General features: G+C 41.2%; 2 protein-coding genes across 4 annotated transcripts; one reads left to right on the top strand and one right to left on the bottom strand.

Annotated features, from left to right (window-relative positions):
* Window positions 1–1322: 1322 nt before the first annotated feature.
* On the bottom strand, window positions 1323–13633 carry LOC121305014 (reticulon-2-like). 3 transcript variants are annotated; one of them, XM_041236494.1, is made up of 10 exons: window positions 13527–13627; window positions 11511–11564; window positions 10560–11078; window positions 9572–9769; window positions 5134–5344; window positions 4772–4910; window positions 3788–3857; window positions 3376–3422; window positions 2411–2469; window positions 1323–2055 (listed from the first exon to the last, which is right to left on the bottom strand). In XM_041236494.1, exons 1-10 carry the CDS (start codon window positions 13582–13584, stop codon window positions 2013–2015), a joined length of 1398 nt encoding a protein of 465 aa, XP_041092428.1. In that variant the 5' UTR covers window positions 13585–13627; the 3' UTR covers window positions 1323–2012. The 3 variants fall into 3 exon arrangements, with proteins under 3 accessions (XP_041092428.1, XP_041092429.1, XP_041092430.1); XM_041236495.1 differs by lacking the exon at window positions 11511–11564 and having other exon boundaries at window positions 13527–13616; XM_041236496.1 differs by lacking the exons at window positions 1323–2055; window positions 3788–3857 and having other exon boundaries at window positions 2425–2469; window positions 13527–13633.
* Window positions 13634–15638: 2005 nt separating this feature from the next.
* Window positions 15639–20723, top strand: LOC121304821 (protein phosphatase 1B-like). Its single transcript, XM_041236227.1, has 5 exons — window positions 15639–17085; window positions 18648–18765; window positions 19536–19647; window positions 19958–20024; window positions 20113–20723. The coding sequence occupies exons 1-5, from the start codon at window positions 16123–16125 to the stop codon at window positions 20140–20142; spliced, it is 1290 nt and encodes a 429-aa protein (XP_041092161.1). The 5' UTR covers window positions 15639–16122; the 3' UTR covers window positions 20143–20723.
* Window positions 20724–22581: the final 1858 nt, after the last annotated feature.

Here is a 22581-nt window from a genome sequence, read left to right as displayed (position 1 = left end):
AGTGCTACAGGAAAAAAAAAAAAAAAAAGCACCACCCACTTTTCTTTTTGCTTTATTGCAAGTTGTTGAAAAGTAGTCCTTTACATGTTAACAATACAAAATGAATGACATTTGGATTTGAATCCTCTATTAAGACTTTATCTTTCACCAGCCTTACAAACAGAATCTGAAACAATCCAATATTGTATACTGGCGAGGAGGCACAAAAACAGCTTTCACGGGATCATTTTCCATTGGGTCACTTCAATGGCAACACATCGGGCTTGTGCAATGCCTGCGGCACAAGGGAAGCTACAACGGGATGAGCCTGCTATTGGCAATACACCACAATGGGCTTCTATGTTGAGATATCAATACAATCCCAATGGTATGATCACATAACACACACTTCTGGTAATCCAGTGGGCAATATAGGATCCAAATCCACAGTGTTGCCATTGCTGTGTGGTTTTGGTTTTATGCAAGGAAGACATTGACATCATATTGAGATCTCAATGCGAATTAGTCATTGTTTTCAATGTGACAATGTATTTTTTTTCTCTTAGTTTGAATCTGTTTGATTTGGAATCATGCTTTTGCTGCTGAATCTAATTTTTGAGCGTATTTATCATTATTATCATCAATTTCTCTGGACTGAGAGGACAAAGTATGTGTGATCATAGTATACAATAAGGGGTAAGAATTAAGACTACACCCAGGTATTCAAAACTAAATTGAGGGTGGGAAAATAATTTGTAATGAATAAATAAATGTATTAATAAATTAGGTTTGTTTAGTGAGGTGGCTGTGTGGAAGAGGGACTAGTAGGTAAGGGGTGGAGTCTGGGGAGGGACATTTGTACATGAGGGGCGGGGTTTATACATGGGGGTGGGGTTTATATTTCAAGAGGCATTGGGTGGTTTTCTGAAGTTGCTTTCTTTGTATAAAATTTCTGTTAGAGAAAATTGAAGCTAGATTATTTAAAGAATTTATGATCCAAATTAGTTTTTAAGTCTGTGACAGTGTTGGCATCTTTAAAAACACCCTGTGAAAGTTTCAAAAGTATCAAACAATATTTTATTCATAAAAACAAACTTCAATAAAATAATTTTTTCATGCATTTTTTTATCACTTAAAAATAAATACAGCAAAAGTTTGCCATATTGACGCGCTGCCTGTTCCACTGCATTAGGAACCTGGCAGCCGGTTTAGTTGCTTTCCAGTAAATGATAGAACACACTTCTTTAAAAATGTCTTCAACGAAAGAAAAACCAGCTGCATCAAAGATCAGAACTATTCCTACTAAAGATAAATAAAGACAGTATAAGAAGGGGATATTTCACTTTTTTTTTTTTTTTTGCTTTAATGCATACTGTGTTTAATGATGTAATATCCTGAAATGCCTTTCTTTAGACAGTGAAATAAGCCATTTTGTATCATGAAAAAATACTGCTTTTGAATAGGTCTCTAGAAGGTGAGAAGGTGTAAAACCACATAGACTGAGGGCAATACAGAATGGATAACAATGTATTTGGGTTGATGCATTATGCTACATAGCACTATATAACATTCAAGTAAGTATTAATTATTATCTCATAACTACTGTCGTCCAGAATTTTAAACGCACGACTTGTAATCATTAACACTTATAGTGTAATTGTTGTGTTCTATTAAATAATATAATTTTGTAGCATTACAGTAAATGTCATGACAATGCGTTCGGGAAAACGTCTATGCATGTGTTAGTTTTCGAAGGGATTAGGTAGGATTATTCAAGCATTTTCTGTGAAGTTTTCTTGGTTTGAATGTTTTGCTGCTTTTCATTTTTGTTTAGAACTTCTATGAAACATTTAACTGTAGGATCTCTTCGAGCAGGACCATTTTTATGAATCTTTTCTGTCAGTCGCTATACTCCTTTCTCCTTGCAGCCCGGTGGATAGGACCCACGTCATAAATAGATTGGGAGTTCTATACAGTCTATAAAATCGACAATGAGGAATTGTCCTTAAAGACTTCAAATGTTCTGACCCGACTCACTCCTCTTTGGGTTTGGCACTTGGAATTTTCGCCTGGATCCTAGAAAAGAAAAATATTCAACTGGATTAGCGGGAAAAAAAATCACATGAAAAAACATGGATCTAATTCCATTAAATCCTACCTAAATGTGCAATACAAACAATGGTCTATTTGAACTATTTAAACAGGGGGCTGTCGAATGGATAGCTATAGGATCCTTATGGTTGACTGCGATTTGCAATATGAAGTATCCAATTGAAGAGCTTAATGGGTTTGAACAGAAAGTAAATTACTATGAGAATCCAGCCCCATATCTTAATCAAACCCTCATGCAAATTCCCAGCTTTTCAATGCAAAGCTTCCAATTCTATTTCGCTATTCCCCCGAGCGCCACCAGGGGGTGCTGGGTACTCACTTTGCTCGGATGTCACTGAGCTGCGCTCTGACCAGCTCCACATACTTGTCAATCTGCACCTGAAACGTAGAGAGGACAGCTGAGTCACACCTTACATAGCAACACACATACGCACGCGCGCACACACACACAACAAATGCACTGGAGACTTGTTTTAGTTGTAATGAATGTTATGTATGTTAATATATGTTTGTATGTCCATGTGTGTGGATGTATGTTTGTATGTATCATGTGACGGCCTGATATGCAGATGGATTCCTTGCATTGTGAAATATATAAAAAATGCGTATCCCCATTGCAAGACAGGCAAAATGAGACAGAAAGCTCTCAGGTCTGATTCGCTTGCTGGATGCCAGCAGGGGCTTGGTTGGTTGGTACCTCTGTATTATAGACTCTACACGCTTGCTCTCACGCACACGTGGCGAGTTGATTACATTTTTTTTTTTTTTTTTTTTTTGTTCCTGGGTAGTAAGTGTTATTTCCTAATTGCTTATGCCTCAAAAGCATAGAAAACGGCTATTATTCCCCACAAACTTTGCTTTTGTGACCAGGACAGGTACATTTCAAAATATCACTATTTCCAATGAGAAAACGGGCGCTTTTGTGCCTTTTCGTTCACATAAAGTCAGAAAAAAACAACATATGAATCCAAATTAACATTTATTTATACTAAAGTAATACAAAAATGACTACAAAAGATTTAGAAGTGAGTAGTTTTTCGAGATTTACGATTATACTGTAAATTTACATGTTGTTTTTTTCTGACTTTATGTGAACGAAAAGACACAAGTGTCCGTTTTCTCATTGGAAATAGTGATATTTTGAAATGTACCTGTCCTGGTCACAAAAGCAAAGTTTGAGGGGAATAATAGCCATTTTCTATACTTTTGAGGCACAAGCAATTAAGAAATAACACTTACTACCCAGGAACAAAAATTGTGTTACACAGTGTTATAGGACGTTACCTGGTGTTGTCTGTAAAGCAGCGGCAGAGAAAAGGCGCAGATCACCGCTGGAATAGAAGAGAGAGACACGCGTCACAACAGCACCCCTCAGTGGTCTAACTACAGTTTTGCAATTTCTGAGGTTCGTGTATTTTGCATTGTTTGGACCATAATCTAATAGTAAAAAAGTTGTAAATTGTAATCAATTGGAAACCGTGTTTACTAGCTAGTGTTTGTTCTCTCACTATGAAATGTTAGGTGATATTGCAATTGAAAAGTGAGCTATGTTAATTTACAATGGGCAATAATGGACCCACTGGGTGTCTGAAAGTTCACCACAAACTACAGCCTAAAGACTGAAAAGAAAAGACCAAATCAGTGTTGAATCCCAGCTCTGTCCAGTCCTTGTGGTGGTGAGAATGGAGGCTCTTACCTATAATGAGGAGAGTAAGGGCATTGAACACCGCTCCAATGTAGGTCAGCATATACATCAGCACTGCAAACTGAGAACACACACACATGGGTTTAACTCACAGTGTACTGCACCTTCGCAAAGAAGAATTGGGAGGGTGAGAGGGAAAGACAAATATATTTACATGAACTAAATACCCTCTAAATGTGCCCAATATATTGCGTATCTGTTTATTATACAGGAGCATCATAAAAACTGGAGGGTACATGGAGGAGAGGTCTGGCAGGCAGTTCCAACACGACAACGACCCAAAGCATACGGCTAAGTCAACACTGGAATTCTTGAAGAAAACCAAGTTAAAAGTTCTAGAAACGGCCTTCACAAATCATCAGATCTCAATCCAATAGAAATATTTCAGGCTGAAAAAAAGCTGTAGCCAAGCATTGTAAATCTAATCTGTCTGGGCTGAAGGAAATATGCAAGACAGAATGGGTCCAGATTTCACCAACAAGATGTAACACACTGGTTGAGAATGATCACAAACGTCTGAAAGCTGTAATAAAAGCAAAAGGAGGAGACACAAAATACTAAAGTAATACTTTAGTCATGAAGGAATACTTTAAATGAAATAAGTTTGCATGTTTTTTGATAAATATTACTTGTTAAATAACTACAAATTGTGTCTTTTATTAAAAAGTGGTTACAGTTCACTAAGTGCTTGTTCTTAATCTGTTTCCTTGAATTATTTTATAATAAGCTTTGGGTGCCAATACTTTTGTCTGCACCCTTCATTATGTTTTATTACTGTTTCTGCAGTCAACAATATCTGGCATGTTTAATAAAGTCACAAGCATACTCTTATACATAATTCATGTCACAGAGGGAGGGAAAGTGAGAAGCGAGAGGGAGGAAAGATTGATAGAGAGGGAGCAAGGGAAGAGAGTTGGAAGGTAGAATTAAGTAGAGGGGAGGATAGGACTGACAGAGATAGATGGATTCTCCTACCTTCAAGGAGTCAATGAAGTCCTCAATGAGTGCAAGTCTCCTCAGCTCAATGGCGGCCGAGTTGCCCATTGAAATGACCCTGTCGACATAGCTCTGAGCCTGCTTCTGAGAGAGGCTGATATCCATATCCAGGAACTTCCTCACACACACACACACACACACAAACACACAAGCTTTATACAATTGCTTGATAAAAAAACAGTGTGAGGCATTTCACAGGATCATACAAAACAATTGAATTTTTCTTAGTTACTAAATTGTACTACAATCGCTTAATATCATGTAATGGAACCCCTATGCATGTTACCACCATGTTGAAATGTCCCAGAAACAATACAATGGGAAGCCTGGGCGGGACTCACTGGAAGGGGCTGGCTCCATCAGACTTGTTCAAGACCTGCAGGACCTTAGTGTAGAGCCTCATTCCCAAGGTGACACACATGAGGAGGAAGGCCAGGTTGGAGATGACACTGATGATGCTGAACTGAGACAGGGAGAGGAGCGCCACCACCAGGCCGGTGAACACAGCGCCTGTCCGCTTGGAGTCCTTCCAGTAGATGAGCTCTGAGACCACTGGGAGAGGGACAGAACAGGAGTGGGACAAAGAGGTTCAAGGAGAGAAAGCCACCAACACAAGAAAAGTTAGGAATGAGAAAGCGGTTCTATTAAGGGTAGTCCCATCTTAGCACACCGTTTATCCCTATTAGGGGAATTTAATAGGACAGAATCATTTTGCTATATTCAGGTTTTTATATATGTGACTGTCTCCAAATTAGCCATAAATTAATTAGGAGACGGCCACATTCTACACAAGTTTAGTATAGTTGGGGAGTTTTAACCCCATCCATGCTGAAAAAATAATAATAGCAAAACCATCCTGGTTTATAAACTAAACAATACGTTTTAAATAACAATACAACACAAATGCAAAATACCTACACACACAGGTACCCATCACAGATGTATATCTTCAGCCCAGTGCAGTAACTGATAGCATGTATTAAAATATAAATACATGTTTGTTAAAACAGACTTCTTTCAATTCTACACATGTGAGAATGTATAGTAAATGGATGTGCATGGCATGGGAAATGTATGGATTTATTTTGTTAGCTACAAACACTTTAAAATGAAAAAGAAAAACTCAAGCCATGTCAGTTTGAATCGGTTGAACATTTATCGCAGGAACGAGGAGTTATTTCTTTGTTTAAAACCCATGATGTCTTTTCACACTAGACACAGCTAGGAGCCCCCTTGAGTGGACATTTGAGCCTTCTTACCCTTTGAATATAAAGCCGCTTTGCTGATGCTATGCGATTCTTAAGGGGGTAGCAAATGCTACTGTAGGGCGCCCAGTTTGTCGGGATTCTGGGTAAAACTATGAAGAATGCAGTAAGTTTAGCCAGAACCTTCGTGGGGGGGGGGGGGGGGGGGGATTTGGAGAGGAGACGTCCTGTTCCTTATCCAGCTGCTCCAACACCTCACACAGCCCCCCCCTTACTCCTCCACTCGCCCCACTCTCTCTCTCCTCAGCTCCAGTCTCACATTACAGCACTTCCTACCACTGAATTCACAGCTAGCCAAAATTTGACATACCCATCAGAAACTGCTCCCTGTGCATGGGAAGAAAGTGTTACATCATGTTTTGTTTTTATTGAACTGAGCAGGGTGAGGGAGCAATTAGTCTCCATGTCTCAAGCCTGCTCTTGACTGGAGGGAGCACCCTTTCCTTAGGGGTGAGGGAGCAGTTCAGTCTGCATCACAAGATCGTTACAAAAATTAGGAACAAACAGATCACATATTTTTTCTACAAGGTGTTCTGAAATACAGCCTCTCTAAACCATGTTTGAGACAACATGAGACACAGGATTGCTCAAATATGTATCATGTGATAAAGGTCACAGCGCAGGATTGAGTTTTAAAATAGCTGCACTTGTTTATTGCTCCCTTGAAGACACTCATAAAGCAGTGCCTTACAGGTCTTTGTCAAAGACGTGGTCTGGAATCATCTAAATAATTCTGATATACTGTGTTGATATAGTTAAGCAACAGCTACGGGACATGCTGAGCCGATAAAACAGCTTACTGAGTGGATAAAATCGAAGATTTTCACAAGCAAGGAAGACTGTTCAATCCAAGTATATTATATGGGTAACACTTTAGTTTAGCAAAAAGGCAAAAGTGTATAACAGACTTCATATTTCTAATCACATATTATAATTGCTAAAACCATAATCAATAACATGTTTATAGATTGTTTATAATCACTTAGAGTGGAACCCTGCATCTATAGTTAATATAGTGCACGCTTGGGTATTTTATTTTATTTTTATGTCTTGTATTTGGATTATTTTAAAAGCCAGTTACGTACAACGAAACAAATTAGTCACCGACATAACACAGTATAGTCATATCTATACATACATTGTGTAAAAGACTGCTACTATCATATAGGAAACTCTAGACAAGACACTCCTTTAATATTCCTACAGTATTCGCTTATATAGGATATGAATCCTATATACCAAATAAATCATATGTTATTCAGAATGAGAAATTCTGTAGGAACCACCATAGGGCTCATATAGGTTCACCTATAGGAGAGCAACACTGAAATAGCACATAAGCCTCTACAACAGGTTACTATATTAAAGGCTGTTTCTGTATTCAGGGGGATGTATGTCAAAAATGGATTTTGACATTCTTTTCAAAACAAAGTTTAAGAGCCTCTCGTCCGACAAATTACTTTCACAGCTCAGCGACACACCCACACCGCCATCAACAACAACAACAACAACAACAACAACAACATCAAGCCTCACCTTTGCTTGCCATTTTGGCTTGCCAGTCCCTTCTGCTCCCTCACAGCCTAACATTCAAAACCCTGTGTGCTTTTTTTGGCCTCCCAGCCAGAGGGCCTAATTATAACTGACCAATCACAGGAAGGGTCACACCTGCTGTTGACCTTTTCCTGGGCTGGGTGGGTTGTTCCATATTCTTTACAAGACTGTGAAAGCTGCTCCTCCACCCTCACTAGCAGGCTCTCAGCTCTAACCCTTCGTATGATATAATACAAGACTCTTGCTATCCACTAATCTCTCTGTCAGTATTAGAGATATGAATGCATATCAAGCTGCAGCAATGTTGTGGTGTATTTCCCCCCCCCATATATATATATATATATATATATATATATATATATATATATATATATATATATATATATATATATATATATATATATATATATATATTTGTGAATTGAACATTTCCCAGAACCCTACTTTGGCAAAAAATCTATGAAATGCTGCTTCTTTGGCAATGTGTCCTATTAGAGCTGTCAGCGTGGCCTATTTACTACACATGCAGAAGGACTGGGTGTGATTATTCATTTGGTTTATTCAGTTTTATTTAGAGCTGTCAGTGTGGCCTGGTGCTCTCAATAAGATTTGAGCCCAGCTGCCTTGTTGATTCTCCAGTAAATTGCTGACACGGGGAGAAGCTTCAGACAAGCTCTATCTGCTCCTCCTAATTACCTTCATTCCTCGGGCCCAGGGGAGCCGTCGTCATGGAGACCAGGAAGAGCACTGCACTCAGGCTTCTGTCCCATAGATCACTAAGGCCACTTGGCCTTAGGGCCCAAGAGGGTTTGAGCTAATATAATTTGTTAATAATCTGAAGTAATTCAAGTGAGTGTGTGTGTGTGTGTGTGTGTGCGTGCGTGCGTGCATGCGTGAGTGCGTGCGTGTGTGTGTGTGTGTGTGTGCGTGCGTGTGCGTGTGTGTTGTGTTGTGTGACGTATTGCCATTACGGAGTGTGACCCCTGTGGTTACCGAAGACAATGGCTTGCGGTGTGTGTGTGTGTGGTCACTGGATTGCGCTCCACCCTGTTACATCAGTGCTGTGATCTCATGGTGTGGCTGCAATACGATCCCTGCGGTCAAAGGGGATAAGTGTGTCAGTCAGTGATGTTTGATGCACAAACGTTTTGGATTCTGACCACTGCCGGTGAACTAAAGTTGAAAGATATATACATGCAGTCTGTATTTGTTGGGGAAAAGTGTTGTCTTTGCAACAAAATCCAAGTACAAATGCATTTGTCAACAGCTGAAATCTGCCTAGCAGCCAATCCAGTGGCATATATATATTCAACATATTTAACAAGAGAAACAGAAAGTTTTAATTGACAGGGAAGAGAAATGACCCTTACACAAATCAGCTGCAAAGCTAAGCAGAAAGTAGATCTAGTCAATGCAAACTGGACCAAATTCACTCCTGAGGACTCCAGTTCCTCTTTGCCTTTACATCTCCTTTCTTTTTGACAACAATTCTGAAGAAATTTGGGTCAGTTATCCCCTTCCAGGTATTAGAAAAATCTCGACAAAATCATTTCTATCTTTTCATTTTGAATTCACTTTTTGTCTGTCTGCATACCCTCTCAAAACCCTGGCATGCCCACACAAACCCTAAAGCATGGCCTGTGTGTAGATTATTAAACACCTAGGAGTCCTGGCTAATGAACATCTGTGTATTGAACAAATATCAGCACCAATGAATGGAGTGGGGCTAAGATAATTTACTTACCTATATCGCAACTATGAACTCCAGTTGACCCCAACTTCTCCCCAGTTTCATTCCAAGTGAGCATGCTTGGGAGTAACTTTTATAATAGCAATCCTTTTACTACCTCTCTGCACCAACTTCGCATCAAGGCAAAAAGAGGCCCAACCAGATATTAGGTACAGGTCCCAGTGAATCTTCCAGACAGTGTTTATTTATTACAGGATTATGAGATCTCACCTGACAGGAGCATGCCTCCCCTCGGGCTCTCTGATTGGGTTAACGCTGTGTTCCACTGCTCACTGATTTGCTCTTCCTGACTGTCCAGCCCAATGGGGTGGGAGGTGATGTCCTGATGCCCCGCCCCTGGCAGTGTGGTAAAGACCAGTGTGGTGGTATCTAAGGTCGCGTAGGGGTCAGCGCTGGACTGCAGCGACTCTGCAAACAGACAGAGGAAATGTTGTTCATCAATGAATCCCAAATCCAAATAAACTTGTTTCCATGAGCGCCAGTCTAAGCTGATCCAGGTTCTCCCGTGTAGTCTACCCAAGCTGAGTTGAGTTGGAGCTTCTTATTACAAAAAAAAACAAAAAAAAAACATAAGAGAACAGTTAAGATACTTCAGAGCTGGCTATCAATCTGGTAAAAGCTATTGGGATTAGCCTTTCGTCTAATGAATGAACTCAAAGATGTTGAAGACAGTGAAACTATGATACACTACATTACCTCCATTAGACAAAGTCATCAACTATCTGGTAATATGAGAGACTACATCATCAAGCATGAGCTCACATCCAGAATGATCACATTCAGAATGCTATGTGTTATTTTAGATCCAATTTGGCCCATATTTAAATTTTGCCTAGTCTTCGGGATATTACATTTCAGAAAAAAAGTGTTGACAGCCCAGTTTGTTTACATTCCCAAATGTAGTTTCAGCTGTAATGAAAACACGTTAAACCTGCTTGCCACTGTAATCTCTGATCCAGGTAAGAATGTTAACGCTACTACTTTCAGCATTAGGAGGTTATACACACTTCAAGCTCTGTTGTAGGAGCTCTAACTTTCCTACGAACACTTGTTTGTTCTCTGTTGCCAAGGGGTCTGTGTCTGGCTCCTGTTTGGACTTACTGCTCAGGCTGTGTCTTCCTAGCAAGAGTTGGACCAAAACCGTGAACACTGTAAATATTGTAAATAAATGTTTTCTTGTAGATTAGGGGACTCTTACCGGGGATTATTGAACTCCCAGGAGTGACATCCTCTGTCTCGGAAATCTGTCCATCCGGAATTCTGTCCCTCTGTCCTTCCAAGGGCTCTGAAATCCCAGGCTGGAGATGGTATTCCAAGCTACGCTCAGGAGCACCCTGAAGGTCCTTGGATAAACCTTGTTCCTGAGTCTTGGAATCTTCCACTAAGGAAAAAGCAGGATCCCACTGTGCGAAGGCATCCTCCCCCAGCGGGGAGCTCCTGGTTGTGTCGAGAAGGAGAGTCTCGGCTGTGTCAGTCCTGCTCAGTCCAGACGTCCGGCTCCGCCTCCTCCTCGCTCCCACTGAGTCCTGCTGTGATTGGCCGGCCTCCTCTTCCGCAAAGGTGATGTAGGAGAAAGTGAGCTCACAGGAGTTCTGGCGAGGGGTCCCCCAAACCAGCGGACAGCCTCCCCCAACCCCCTCTTCCTCCTCCTTCTCTTCATCCTTCGACCAGTGCCGAGCTGTCTGCAGCTCAGGGAAATCTGGCTCTTCATCTCCGCCTGGAAAACAAGGAGACCGTGTTCAACAGCATGGGCTTCATTTGACCTTGTGTACAGCTATGGCCAAATGTTTTGAACTAAATTCATTTCATTTAAAAAAGCAAACTAAATTTGCTTTTTTAAATGAAGCCTGCTGAATTATGTTTCATTAACATGTTAAATTACATACCACTTTGTAGTTTTCCATATACTTAATGTTAAAAAAACTGACATTTCGAAATATAACATGAAATACAGTACTGCTATCAGACTTTTGTGATATCGTTTTGTAGTTTCTTTGATTACATAATGTTAAATAAAAGATCTAAATTATATTCACTTATTGACAACTATGTCTCAATCCTAAAATTCTAGGTGATGAAAACTTTTGGCCACAGCTGTAGATACACACTCCTACGCAACATACTCTCTTATTGTCTAGGTATCACTTACCTTCAATGCTGGAAGGGGTGGAGTCAGGTGTAGTGGAGATAGAACCAGATTCCTCTGTAACCAATCAGAGTGGGACAAAATTAACGAAGCGATGGCTAGTAACTATGGAAACTAAAGCTGAGGGAACACGAAGCCACTCTGTGGACTGGAACTTGGTTTCAGGAGACTAGGCTTCAGGCCGCTGGATGGCACACCAGGGGAGACTTGGGGTTTGATATGGCGATATATAAACATCATTTAGATATTTTGCTTAACATCGTGTAATCAAAGAAACTACAGAATGATATCGGAAAAGTCTACCAGAAGCCATAATAGTAGTACAGTATTTCATGGTAGATTTTGAAATTTTTGTTATTTTTTTGTTAAGTATATGGAAAACTACAAAGCGGTATGCAATTCAATATGTTAACGTAACATTATTCAGGAGGTTTCATGAAGCAAACAAAATTAGTTAATTCTATAGGGTGAAGCGAAACATTTGACCAGAGGTGTATTTATTTTCAACCACACCTTAAATTCTCTTAAGCCCCTAAGTTGACTTCTATTGGAACATGCATGAACAGTAATTGTTCCCCTTTTCACTGGAGACAGGAAAAAACTGGTTTGAGTTCAGACTCACACACACACACACACACACACTCACGCACACACACACACACGCACGCACGCACGCACGCACGCACGCACGCACACACACACACACACACACACACACACACACACACACGCACGCACACACACACACTCCCGCATGCACAAACACACACGCACGCACACACACACGCACACACACACACACACACACACACACACACACACACACACACACACACACACACACACACACACACACACGCACGCACACACACACGCACGCACACACACACACACGCACTCACGCACACACACACACACGCACACACACACGCACACACACACACACACACACACACACACGCACACACACACGCACACACACACACGCACGCGCACACGCACGCACACACACACGCGCATGCACGCACGCACACACGCACTCACACACGCACACGCACACACACGCACGCACGCATGCACACACACACATACACACACACACACACAATGTGTGTATGCACCACACGCACGTGTTGCACGCACACACACACAAGCATGCATACATGCAGCCACGTACGCACCGACACAACACATGCACGCACGCACGTGTGCACGCATACATGCACGCGCGCACACACACACACACACACACGCACACACACACACGCACACACACACGCACGCACACATGCACGCATACATGCACGCACACACACACTGTGTATAATGAAGGAGTAGTGGTGGCTTTGTTCTTTGACTGTATTGAGTCCGTATGTAGCTGTACATTACTGAAGGCAAATGATTATCATACGCCTTCAGTAATGTGCAGCTACATAGGTTCTACATATTCTATAGGAAATCAAACCTAATATAGGCAACCTTTGTCAATGGGAACACAAAGACATCTCACAAGAAAATGTGACAGTTAGAAAGAGAGCGAGGGATACGTACTGTATATGCTTGTATGCTGACATACATATATATATTTATGTAGTATATGCAGTACATATATACACTATGAATGGATGTATAGATAGACAAAGACCTTTGTTAAAATGTTTATCTAATTGAATTACTAAACTGCTTTTTTTAGTGCTATTCATATACTTACATCCAAACATGATATACACATAAACAAACATGCATACATTGTGTACATACTTCCAAACATAGAACGCTATACATCTTTTGTTACATATATACAGGTACTACATTTAAACATATGCAAATATGTACCTACCTACTACATATATCCAGTACAGATACATACATACATACATACATACATACATACATACATACATACATACAAACACCGGATGGATACAAAGATAGGTGGCTCCAGTCATCCTCCCATATTTTTCTTCATTCGTACAAAGACAACAGAGCAAAATGTGTAACAATAAGATCAATACGTACTGCAGTGGGCAAACCCTAAAACCTGGCCCATGCTCCATCCAGCACCATCGGGGCCCATTCAAACTTGAGTCCCTGCTCAGCTTCTATTGCTGCTGCTGCCCCCAGCTCTCTCCCACCCCCCTTTCCCCTCTTCCACTCCCTCCCTCCCTCCCTGTCAGGCACTCTCCTTCCTCTTTGTATCACTTTCTTTCTTGTCTCGCTCTCTCTCTCTTTCGCTGTTTGTTTTATTGCCAGGCGACGTCCGTGTGTGAGTTTGTGGGGTGGGGGTGGGATAGGGGGTGGAGGGTATCCCCACCTCCCATCCCCCCCACATCTCTATCTACCCCTCCCCATAACCTTCCCGTCTACCCTGGGTCCCCCTTCCCATGCGTCGGTACGGGGTATATGGAAGGGCAGATGGGAAGGGGGAAGGGTACGGCAGCCTAGGTAGGTCAGATCTTTGTTCTCTATGTATTTTTTAATTTAACTATGTATCTTTATACCTGTCTTCCATCTATATGTAATTATTTACTGTATTCTTTGCTTTGCTCTTATTTGAATTTGATCTTATTTTCTATTGATTTTATTGTACTTTGTAAATGCTCTTAACTGATATTTTGTAAAGTGATACTTTGTATTCTGATATTTTGTAAAGTGATACCTTGTATTCTGATATTTTGTAAAGTGATACTTTGTATTCTGATATTTTGTTATAACTGTAAGTCGTCCTGGATAAGGGCGTCTGCTAACAAATAAATAATAATAACCCTACTACTACTACTACTACTACTACTACTAATACTACTAATAATAATAATAATAATAATAATAATAATAATAATAATAATAATAATAATACATGTATTTACATTCTATGTACCGTACCAGCACAAATTATGGCAAAAATGATTTCCAGCAAGATTAGGGGTGGGGATTGTATTGCCCGCATTTCCTCACTCAGACCCTTTACTTACTGATTATCTTGATATAGTGGAATAGATTTTAATTCATTTACCAGCAATGCTGAATGACTGGGTGAATTGCCAAATCTAGCCAGTGACTGCCAAGACGGGAACAATATTCAATGCAGTTGTGTCCTTGGCAGTCCTTAGACAGAAGCCTGTAAATCATTTGTGATGCTACTATAAGGACAATGATCAATCTGACCTAAATGATTAAAATTACATTTCAAATCAATAAAAGAAAAAGAAAGCAAAGATATTGTTAATTTTAAAATTGCAACTGGAACTAAGAGCTTGTCAATGAATGGAGTGTAAATACAAATACATGTGACGATAACAACAAACTACATCATCCAAACATCATCCAAACGTTTTTTACATCATCCAAACAGTCATCTTGCATTGAAGTTTTATTTTAGCAGGGCCCCTAGTGAAGCTTTTAAAACAGAAACTACAGAGCAAAATAATCTTCAGGTACTGACAGGGAAACAGTGTCACATCAGGGAAAGGCAGAAACCGTGTATAACAACCACACGCTCATATCAGATCTCTTCATGTTTAAGTCAGACCATCTTCCAACTAGAAACGCTTAGCTTTTTGACCCTGTTAATTTGGTTTAAGCTTTTGTTTTGATAAGCAACGTTGTTTTTGGCTGAGTCTATTAGTTTATCACAGTGTATTTGCTATACTGGGAATGCATTTTGCTTGGGAGTAGAGGGTTTATTAGTCTTGGGGGGGGGGGTATTTTAACCCCATCCCTGCCAAATTTATGAAACCCTTTTTTTCTCAAAAATGAGAAGAAAAGAAAGTGGGTCTCAGCTCTGCTGCCAGCAGTTAAGCACAATTTTATTGCTTCATTTATACTGTATTTCTAAAGAGCCCTGTAGCTGAAGGAACATATGGAAATAAAATGGTAAACTAACGCATGACCTCACAAACAAACAAACACATTCATTAAAAATAATCGAAGCAGCCTGTTGAGACTAGATGTATTCTCCAGGGCTAAAATGCGCTGGGAAAACTCTCTTAATCTTCAGGTATTAACTAGGCCACAGATTAATAAGAACAAAACAACAGGGAGGGAGGGAGAGAGAGAGAGAGAGAGAGAGAGAGAGAGAGAGAGAGAGAGAGAGAGAGAGAGAGAGAGAGAGCTAAACATAGACCGGGCCAGAAAGAGAGCATCCAATCACAACAAAGCAGGTGTGATCCAAGAGAGTCTGAGAAGTACACAGGTAAGAGAGGAGAGGGGAGACTTTCGAACAAAGAACTGAGAAAGAGAGAGGCTGAGCCACCTTTACAGTGACGAAGAAGAAAGGGAAAGACGGCGATGATACCATCGGGTACTCTTGCATTAGAATTATAACCTGTCAGACCAACTGTCGACTGATAGAGGGCATAGCAGGACTTAGCAGAGAATAGAAAAATAAATAGGTTGAACCACTGTGAATCTTGCATGGAAATTTAATTACAGCATACATATATAACCTTAGAATTGTGAACCATTTTTTGTTAACGATCATGATGCTTTACTGAATTGAGAGAAGGAAATAAATAGAGTGTGTGCAAAAAAGAACAAAACAGTAGAAAAGACCGTACAGAGAGTACAGACAGAAAGGAAACATCGGAATAAATTAGAAAAACAAAAAGCCAGACTGATGAAGTGCAGGGGGGCGGACAACTCGCAGTGGGACAGCAAGATGCCCCAGATGACCTCCTTTGTGAGGCTGCTGGCCCGGGAGACAGAGAAGATGGTGTCCTTCTTCTTCAAGGGAGAACCCCAGGAGGAGGAAGGGCTGGACCGTGTCTACTTGGACCAGCCGGTGCTAGACAAGGAAACGGGCGAGGGGGGCACGCGGGGGGGCCTGCGCTATGCCTTGGCCAGCATGCAAGGCTGGAGGGCACAAATGGAGGATGCCCACTCGTGTGTGGCTGAGCTGCCAGGAGAGCTGTCCGACTGGTGCTTCTTTGCTGTTTACGACGGGCATGCTGGCTCCAAAGTGGCCCAGTACTGCTCTAACCACTTACTGGAGCACATCTTAAAAGCTGGAGGAGTGAAGCAAGGTGGGGACCCGGAGACAGTGAAGGACAGCATCCGGGAAGGCTTTCTGACCATCGACAGCTACATGCATCGGTTGACAAGGTACCGGGGCTGGGACAGCAGCGGTTCGACCGCTGTGGCCGTCATGCTTTCACCCGAGCATATCTATTTCATCAACTGCGGCGATTCCCGGGCTGTCCTGTGCCGTGACGGAGAGGTGTGCTTCTACACTGAAGATCACAAGCCTTTTAACCCTCGGGAGAGGGAGAGGATTCAGAATGCAGGCGGGACGGTGACCCTGCAGAGGGTGAACGGCTCGCTGGCTGTGTCCCGGGCGCTGGGCGATTTTGATTTCAAGGAGGTGGAGTGGCGCTCCCCCACCGAGCAGCTGGTTTCCCCCGAACCGGAGGTGTATGAGGTGGCCCGCTCCCCTGGGGATGAGTTTTTGGTGCTGGCCTGCGATGGAGTCTGGGACATTATAAGTAATGAGGCTCTGTGCGCCTTCGTTACGAACCGGCTCCAGGTTTGCAGTGATCTGAAGGAAGTGTGCGCTCAGATCATTGATACATGTCTGTATAAGGTGAGTGCATTTCTTAACCAGTCATATAAGATGTACACAGCTATGGTCAAAAGTTTTGCATCACCCTATAGGATTAACAAATTTCATTTACATATTGAACTACAATTACTTTGTAGTTTTCCATACACTTAACAAAAAAATTAAGTAAGATTTCTAACATGAAATACTGTACTATTACTATGGCTTCCGGTAGACTTTTGTGACATCATTTTGTAGTTTCGTTGAGTTTTTAAAATTATTTCTCAATCCTAAAATTCTAGGTGATGCAAAACTTTTGGCCATAGTTGTACAAGACTATAGAAGACTATAAAATAATAAATAGAAAAGATAAAGTTAACCCAAGACTCTACTTCAAAGTTAGCACAGAGAGGAACAAGCGGGCATAACTGGAAATGAGCCTTGATGGGCTAAATGCTCTTTTCTCATTCCAAAATGTTTCTTATGTTCTTAAGTTCCACAGGGTCTAGGGAATTGTCCTTGAATCTGGAAGACACAGAATTCCTAAAAAGGAATTCTAATCGCTAAACAGTAAAGTAGCACAACATTATACTCTAATGTTCATCTCAAACTTGCAAACCCCATTCATTTGCCAGAGATTGGATTACAAAGGATCTGAAAACAGACCCTATCTAATTGGCTATCGAACACAGAAATTGCAAAATGACATCATTTAAAGAGGGTGCCTTGTAAAGGTTTTAAAACTACTTAAAGTTACATAAGAAGGCTGTGACCTTATAAGCCGATTTCAGGTAGAGGCTTGTGTTCAAATTACAAATGGCCTAAAAGGACGTCATTATTTGAAAGAACCTTTTGTATTCTGTATTAGTTTTCAGTGAGCTTTTATGTAATGTATTGATCAAAACCAGTGATCTGAAACAATGTTTTATCCCTATTGTTGTCTCCATAAATTTCACTCATCCATTTAAAGCCCTTTTAAAGCTTCATTACAGATTCCCTTTAACCTGATTGGTCAATAAGAGGTCCTTAATCTCTGGTGAAGGACCTCGAATGCTATCGTTCATCACTGTTCCTAATCAATCTGCCGGAAAAATACTGAAATACAGTATTCATTTACGGATTTGATCTTTTTTCTGCATGATGAAAGAAAATCTCTGGTCTTATACAGGCTCTTCGAATGATGTCTGCCAGTATTGATGACCTATAAATTAAATCTCTCGGAACGCCTTTAAAGGGTTTGTACAGATTCTTATCATCACTACAAAGAACATTTACAATACATAACTGCTGCATAAAACACAGGCTTAAACAGTTAATAATATAGTTGCTGTTGTTGTCTTGGCACTAAATTATGCCATCTAAATACCCTGCCCCCTCCCCCTGTTTCTCCCCCTCCAAGGATTCCTGTAAACATCTAAATTCGTTCCAGGATATCGGGTTTAGGGTTTGGCTTTGTACAAACCTCCTGTGATTAAATATTATATAGGACTTTTAACATGAGAGCATTCCATTAATGTTTGTAATGATGTTCCGTTGTAAAGGAATACAGGATGATAAGGTTCATCTTGATCCTGACCCTGTGTAACCCCTCTCACCATCCCCAGGGCAGTCAGGACAACATAAGCATCACCCTGATCTGCTTCCCTGGCGCCCCCCAGGTGTCACCAGAGGCACTGCAGCGTGAGGCTGAGCTGGAGGAAGTGCTGGAAAGCAGAGTGGCAGGTAACTAAAGAAAAGCTCTGTTTTAAATATGCCCTTGCTAGCATGAACATCGAATAAAGCTGTGCTTTTATTTGTATTGTAACAGACTCTGTCAGCAACCGCACCGTGCAGGGCAAGCAATCAAACAGGCACACAATGCTTGGGTATATAGACAAAAGAGCAGATTACAAATCCAAAGCATTTATGATGAGGCTATATAATGCATAACCAAGGACATTGTGGCCCTGGAGAGAGTCCTATGAAGAGCAAACAGACTAATCCCATGGATTAGATCAGGCTAATTCCAGGGATTAGATTAAACTATGAAGATAGACTGAAAGATCTGAATCTAATTAGAGGAGTCATGATTGAAATCTTTAAAATCTTAAAAGGAGTTGCATTAAGTGAAGCACAGAAACCAGAACTAGGAGACAGAGTTGGAAATGAAGTGGAGATAGAGAGTGGTGATGGGGATGGAATGGGCTGCCTAGTCATGTTGCTGAAAGAGTCTCTTCTTCACACAGAGAGTAGTGAGGGGATGGAATGGGCTGCCTAGTCATGTTGTTGAGGCAGAATCACTGGGATCCTTTAAGACCCAACTTGACAAAGCTCTGAGATCAATCAGCTACTAGGAACCGAATGAGCTTAGATGGATCATACTGTTATTACCTGCTATGTGAAGTTTTGCCATTTAACGTGATCATTTTCCATTTACCTTTGATCAAACTGCAGGTTAGAATAGGCTGGAGGCCTGTTCTTACAGTGAGTATTGTGCTGTGTGTTTGTCACAGAAATCTTCGAGGAGTGGCAGGAGGAAGGCGTGCCTGACCTGATCTATGTGATGAAATACCTGCAATCTGAGATAATCCCAGGACTGCCACCAGGGGGCGGACTGGCCAACAAGTGAGTGAAGGGGAGAGTGAGGAGACTAATGCTGAATTACCAGGGGCTTCCACTAGGGGGAGTTCAGAATGGGAATAGGGAGGGAGGAAGGGAGAGATAGAAAGGGGGTTAGGGGAACAGGGAAAGAAGAGAGCGGGGAAGAAGAGAGGGAGTGAAGAGAGAAGAGGGAAGGGAGAAAGATAAAGATGAACAGGAAAAGGATGGTATGAAGCCTTATTTAAAGCCAAGGGAGATGTGCAAAAAAGAGGAAAAGAAAGAAATAGGATAAGAATGGACAGAAAGACTCATGTTTTCCTTTGTTCCTTTGCAGGAGGGACACTGTTATTTCTGCATATTACAAGCTAAGAGCTGAGAAGGGCATACTCGGAGAGTCCACGGTGAGCTGATTATTAACAATTTCTCAAAAAAGAAATAAAAAATAGTTGTAAAAAAAAAACATAGATCAATAAAAATGTATCTTTTCAGGATATCAACGTTTCAGACGACTCCGGCTAACAGCCTATTTCTGTGGAAACAGAATGCCAGTGTGCAACATCTCCATGGAAACACCACCCTCACATCCTAGCAAGCTTCCTGAACCATGTCTGAAAAGCTAGCCAATCACAAGCTAGCACAGACTGCATGTCATCCATACATGGACAAAAAATATGTAGGGTTATAAAAGAGGTATGTGTTAAGGTTTTGCTCTACAGTTGTAGCTGCCTGTCCTAGATATATGAGTTTAAATAGCACTAAAGTTGCTTAGTAAATTCATATGTACTTACACATAACTACAATGTTATCATGCATAGTTACAATGTGCCTCAGACTGTATTTGTGTTTGAACACACATTGCTGAACCTTTCTGTAAACATTGAAGGGCATATTGAGGTTTCTGGTCTCATTGGAAAACACTATAACAGGATTGGCCAACCCTGGTCCTGGAGAGCCACAGGGTCTTCTGGTTTTCGTTCCACCTGATTTCTCAATTACTTAATAGAACCAATTATTATTGGTCGACAATTAATTCCCCAGTTCTTTAGCCTAGTTTCCTACTATGTATTCTTTCTTGCCTTGAAAAATATATCATTACACAATAAAGATGTATTCTTGATGTTCCAAAGTCTCCTCAGTGTTATAATTTTGAGTTGTCTCACAATCGTATTTGCTTTTAAAATGCAGTGTGTTGCTATGTTAATCCAGGTGTCTGTGAGAAGATCAACATTTCCAGTCAGGTAGCACCAAGGTGCACCTACCAATTCTCACTTGAGAAACACATCCTTGGATATTCTATTAATCCACAGTGGTGTTCTATTCCCCTGAGCCTTTGGCTGCACTCTTCCTGGTATTTTCTGTAGCAATGAGAACTTGCGTCTTGAACTTGTTTGAGATGAATATGAACAATACATTTGTCATCACGATCCTCTGCACCAATACTGTGATTAAATGAATGGAATAAACCCAGACTGGCATCTAGCCGACCAGTTCGGACCACCATGCTTTCCCCTCTCCCAATTACTCACTTCTAATGGCTAAGCAACAAATAGAAAACAACTTAGCATGTTTACTGTCATTTTCCAAAGTGATTACACCTCCATGCCAGAAGGTGGCGACCTTGTCTAACATACGACAATGCAGAACTGCAGAGGAGTCTTTCAAGAATTGGGTACAAAGTGATTCCAGTGGTAGTTGCACTTCTGAATTCAGCACCAGGTACTTCTCTGAACAGCCTGCTCGGATCGCTTTGATGTTTTTTTTGTTTTTTTTCTAAGCCACTTTGTGAATGGGTAGATTGGTGGTGAGGCAGAACAGTTGAAGCAGGTCCTGCTGACTCAGGAAATGCATTTAAGTGCACTTTTATTTTAAAAAATAACAAAATCAAATAAATGACCCTTGCTATAGTCGCCCAAACTGACAGCTTTCTCAGAGACCAGAACAGTGGGCCTACACTTCACTCTGCTTCAGTCCTAGGATGATGCTTTAAATACATGTCCAGGTTAAATTTGCAATCAATTTAATCTGACCACATTCCTCACATGGATTTCCTTCCCTCCCAGTTAGGTTTGAACAGCACATTTTCACATGTTTGGTTGGGAAAGGAAGTACACATCAATTAACATTGCAGGGGTGGACTTTTAATCCCCTCACTGCCAAAACCACACACACAACGTGTAGGGAACCTGACTGCTCAGCAACACACTCACGACACAATCACTGCCTTCCCTTTTCAATGAACAGCGTGCTCTCCCCTGGTAATGGCATGGCTGTGTGGTGTGCAGGGTAAGTCACAGCGTTAGGTCCTTATAAAGACTACGGACTAAGGAGCAATAAGCCAAGGAATACCAGGTGGAATACAACCCTCTAAAAGGAATTTCCACTGCACAATAATGGAAAGCCTTAGAGCACCTCATAAACTATTTCTGAGTAAGTTTTTTTAACTTAATGACCAGCACCTTTGCTCGCACAAAAACCCTTTTTCATCTTCTGCCAACTTTCCTTGTAACCGCAGTCTGTGACTTACTGTGTTTGTGTTTGTATTGTCAGTCTGGTTATTTAAGGAAGACAAATGGCTGACCTTTTTTTCCATCTATTTCACTGTGCTGTTGTGATTGGTTCTGAGTGCTGATGTGGGTGTAGGCTTGATAGTGTTAAGATATTGTAAGGAAAGCACAGTGTAAGCAGAGTTCACAAAGTTCAGCTTCACACACACACAGTTAGGTAAGATATATAAGACAGGCTAATAAGAAAAGTTAGGCTCCCTTTCTCCGCTCGCATCTAATTCAAAATTCTTGTACTCGCCTTTTGCTGTCTTCACCTTTCTGCTCCCTCCTATCTCCAGACTATCATTGCTCTCTACATCCCCTCTCACCCCCTCTGCTCCCCCACTTCCAGAGGCCACTCCTACTCCACCCTCACCCCTCAGTGGTGGAACGTCTGTTCACAAATCCAATTTAG

Source organism: Polyodon spathula, chromosome 40, assembly GCF_017654505.1.
Source record: "Polyodon spathula isolate WHYD16114869_AA chromosome 40, ASM1765450v1, whole genome shotgun sequence".
NCBI lineage: Eukaryota > Metazoa > Chordata > Actinopteri > Acipenseriformes > Polyodontidae > Polyodon > Polyodon spathula.
The sequence above is the reverse complement of the archived record's forward strand: the minus strand, read 5'-3'. Positions and strand labels throughout refer to the sequence as shown.

Coding starts and splice junctions, on each gene's coding strand:
- LOC121305014 (XM_041236494.1), bottom strand. CDS start 13,584: ATGGGCCCCGATGGTGCTGGATGGAGCATGGGCCAGGTTTTAGGGTTT. Junction 5,345..9,571: donor GGGAGGCATGCTCCTGTCAG/GTGAGATCTCAT, acceptor TCCCTCTCCCAG/TGGTCTCAGAGCTCATCTAC. Junction 4,911..5,133: donor GATGGAGCCAGCCCCTTCCA/GTGAGTCCCGCC, acceptor TGTGTGTGTGAG/GAAGTTCCTGGATATGGATA.
- LOC121304821 (XM_041236227.1), top strand. CDS start 16,123: ATGAAGTGCAGGGGGGCGGACAACTCGCAGTGGGACAGCAAGATGCCC. Junction 17,086..18,647: donor TTGATACATGTCTGTATAAG/GTGAGTGCATTT, acceptor CACCATCCCCAG/GGCAGTCAGGACAACATAAG. Junction 18,766..19,535: donor GCTGGAAAGCAGAGTGGCAG/GTAACTAAAGAA, acceptor TGTTTGTCACAG/AAATCTTCGAGGAGTGGCAG.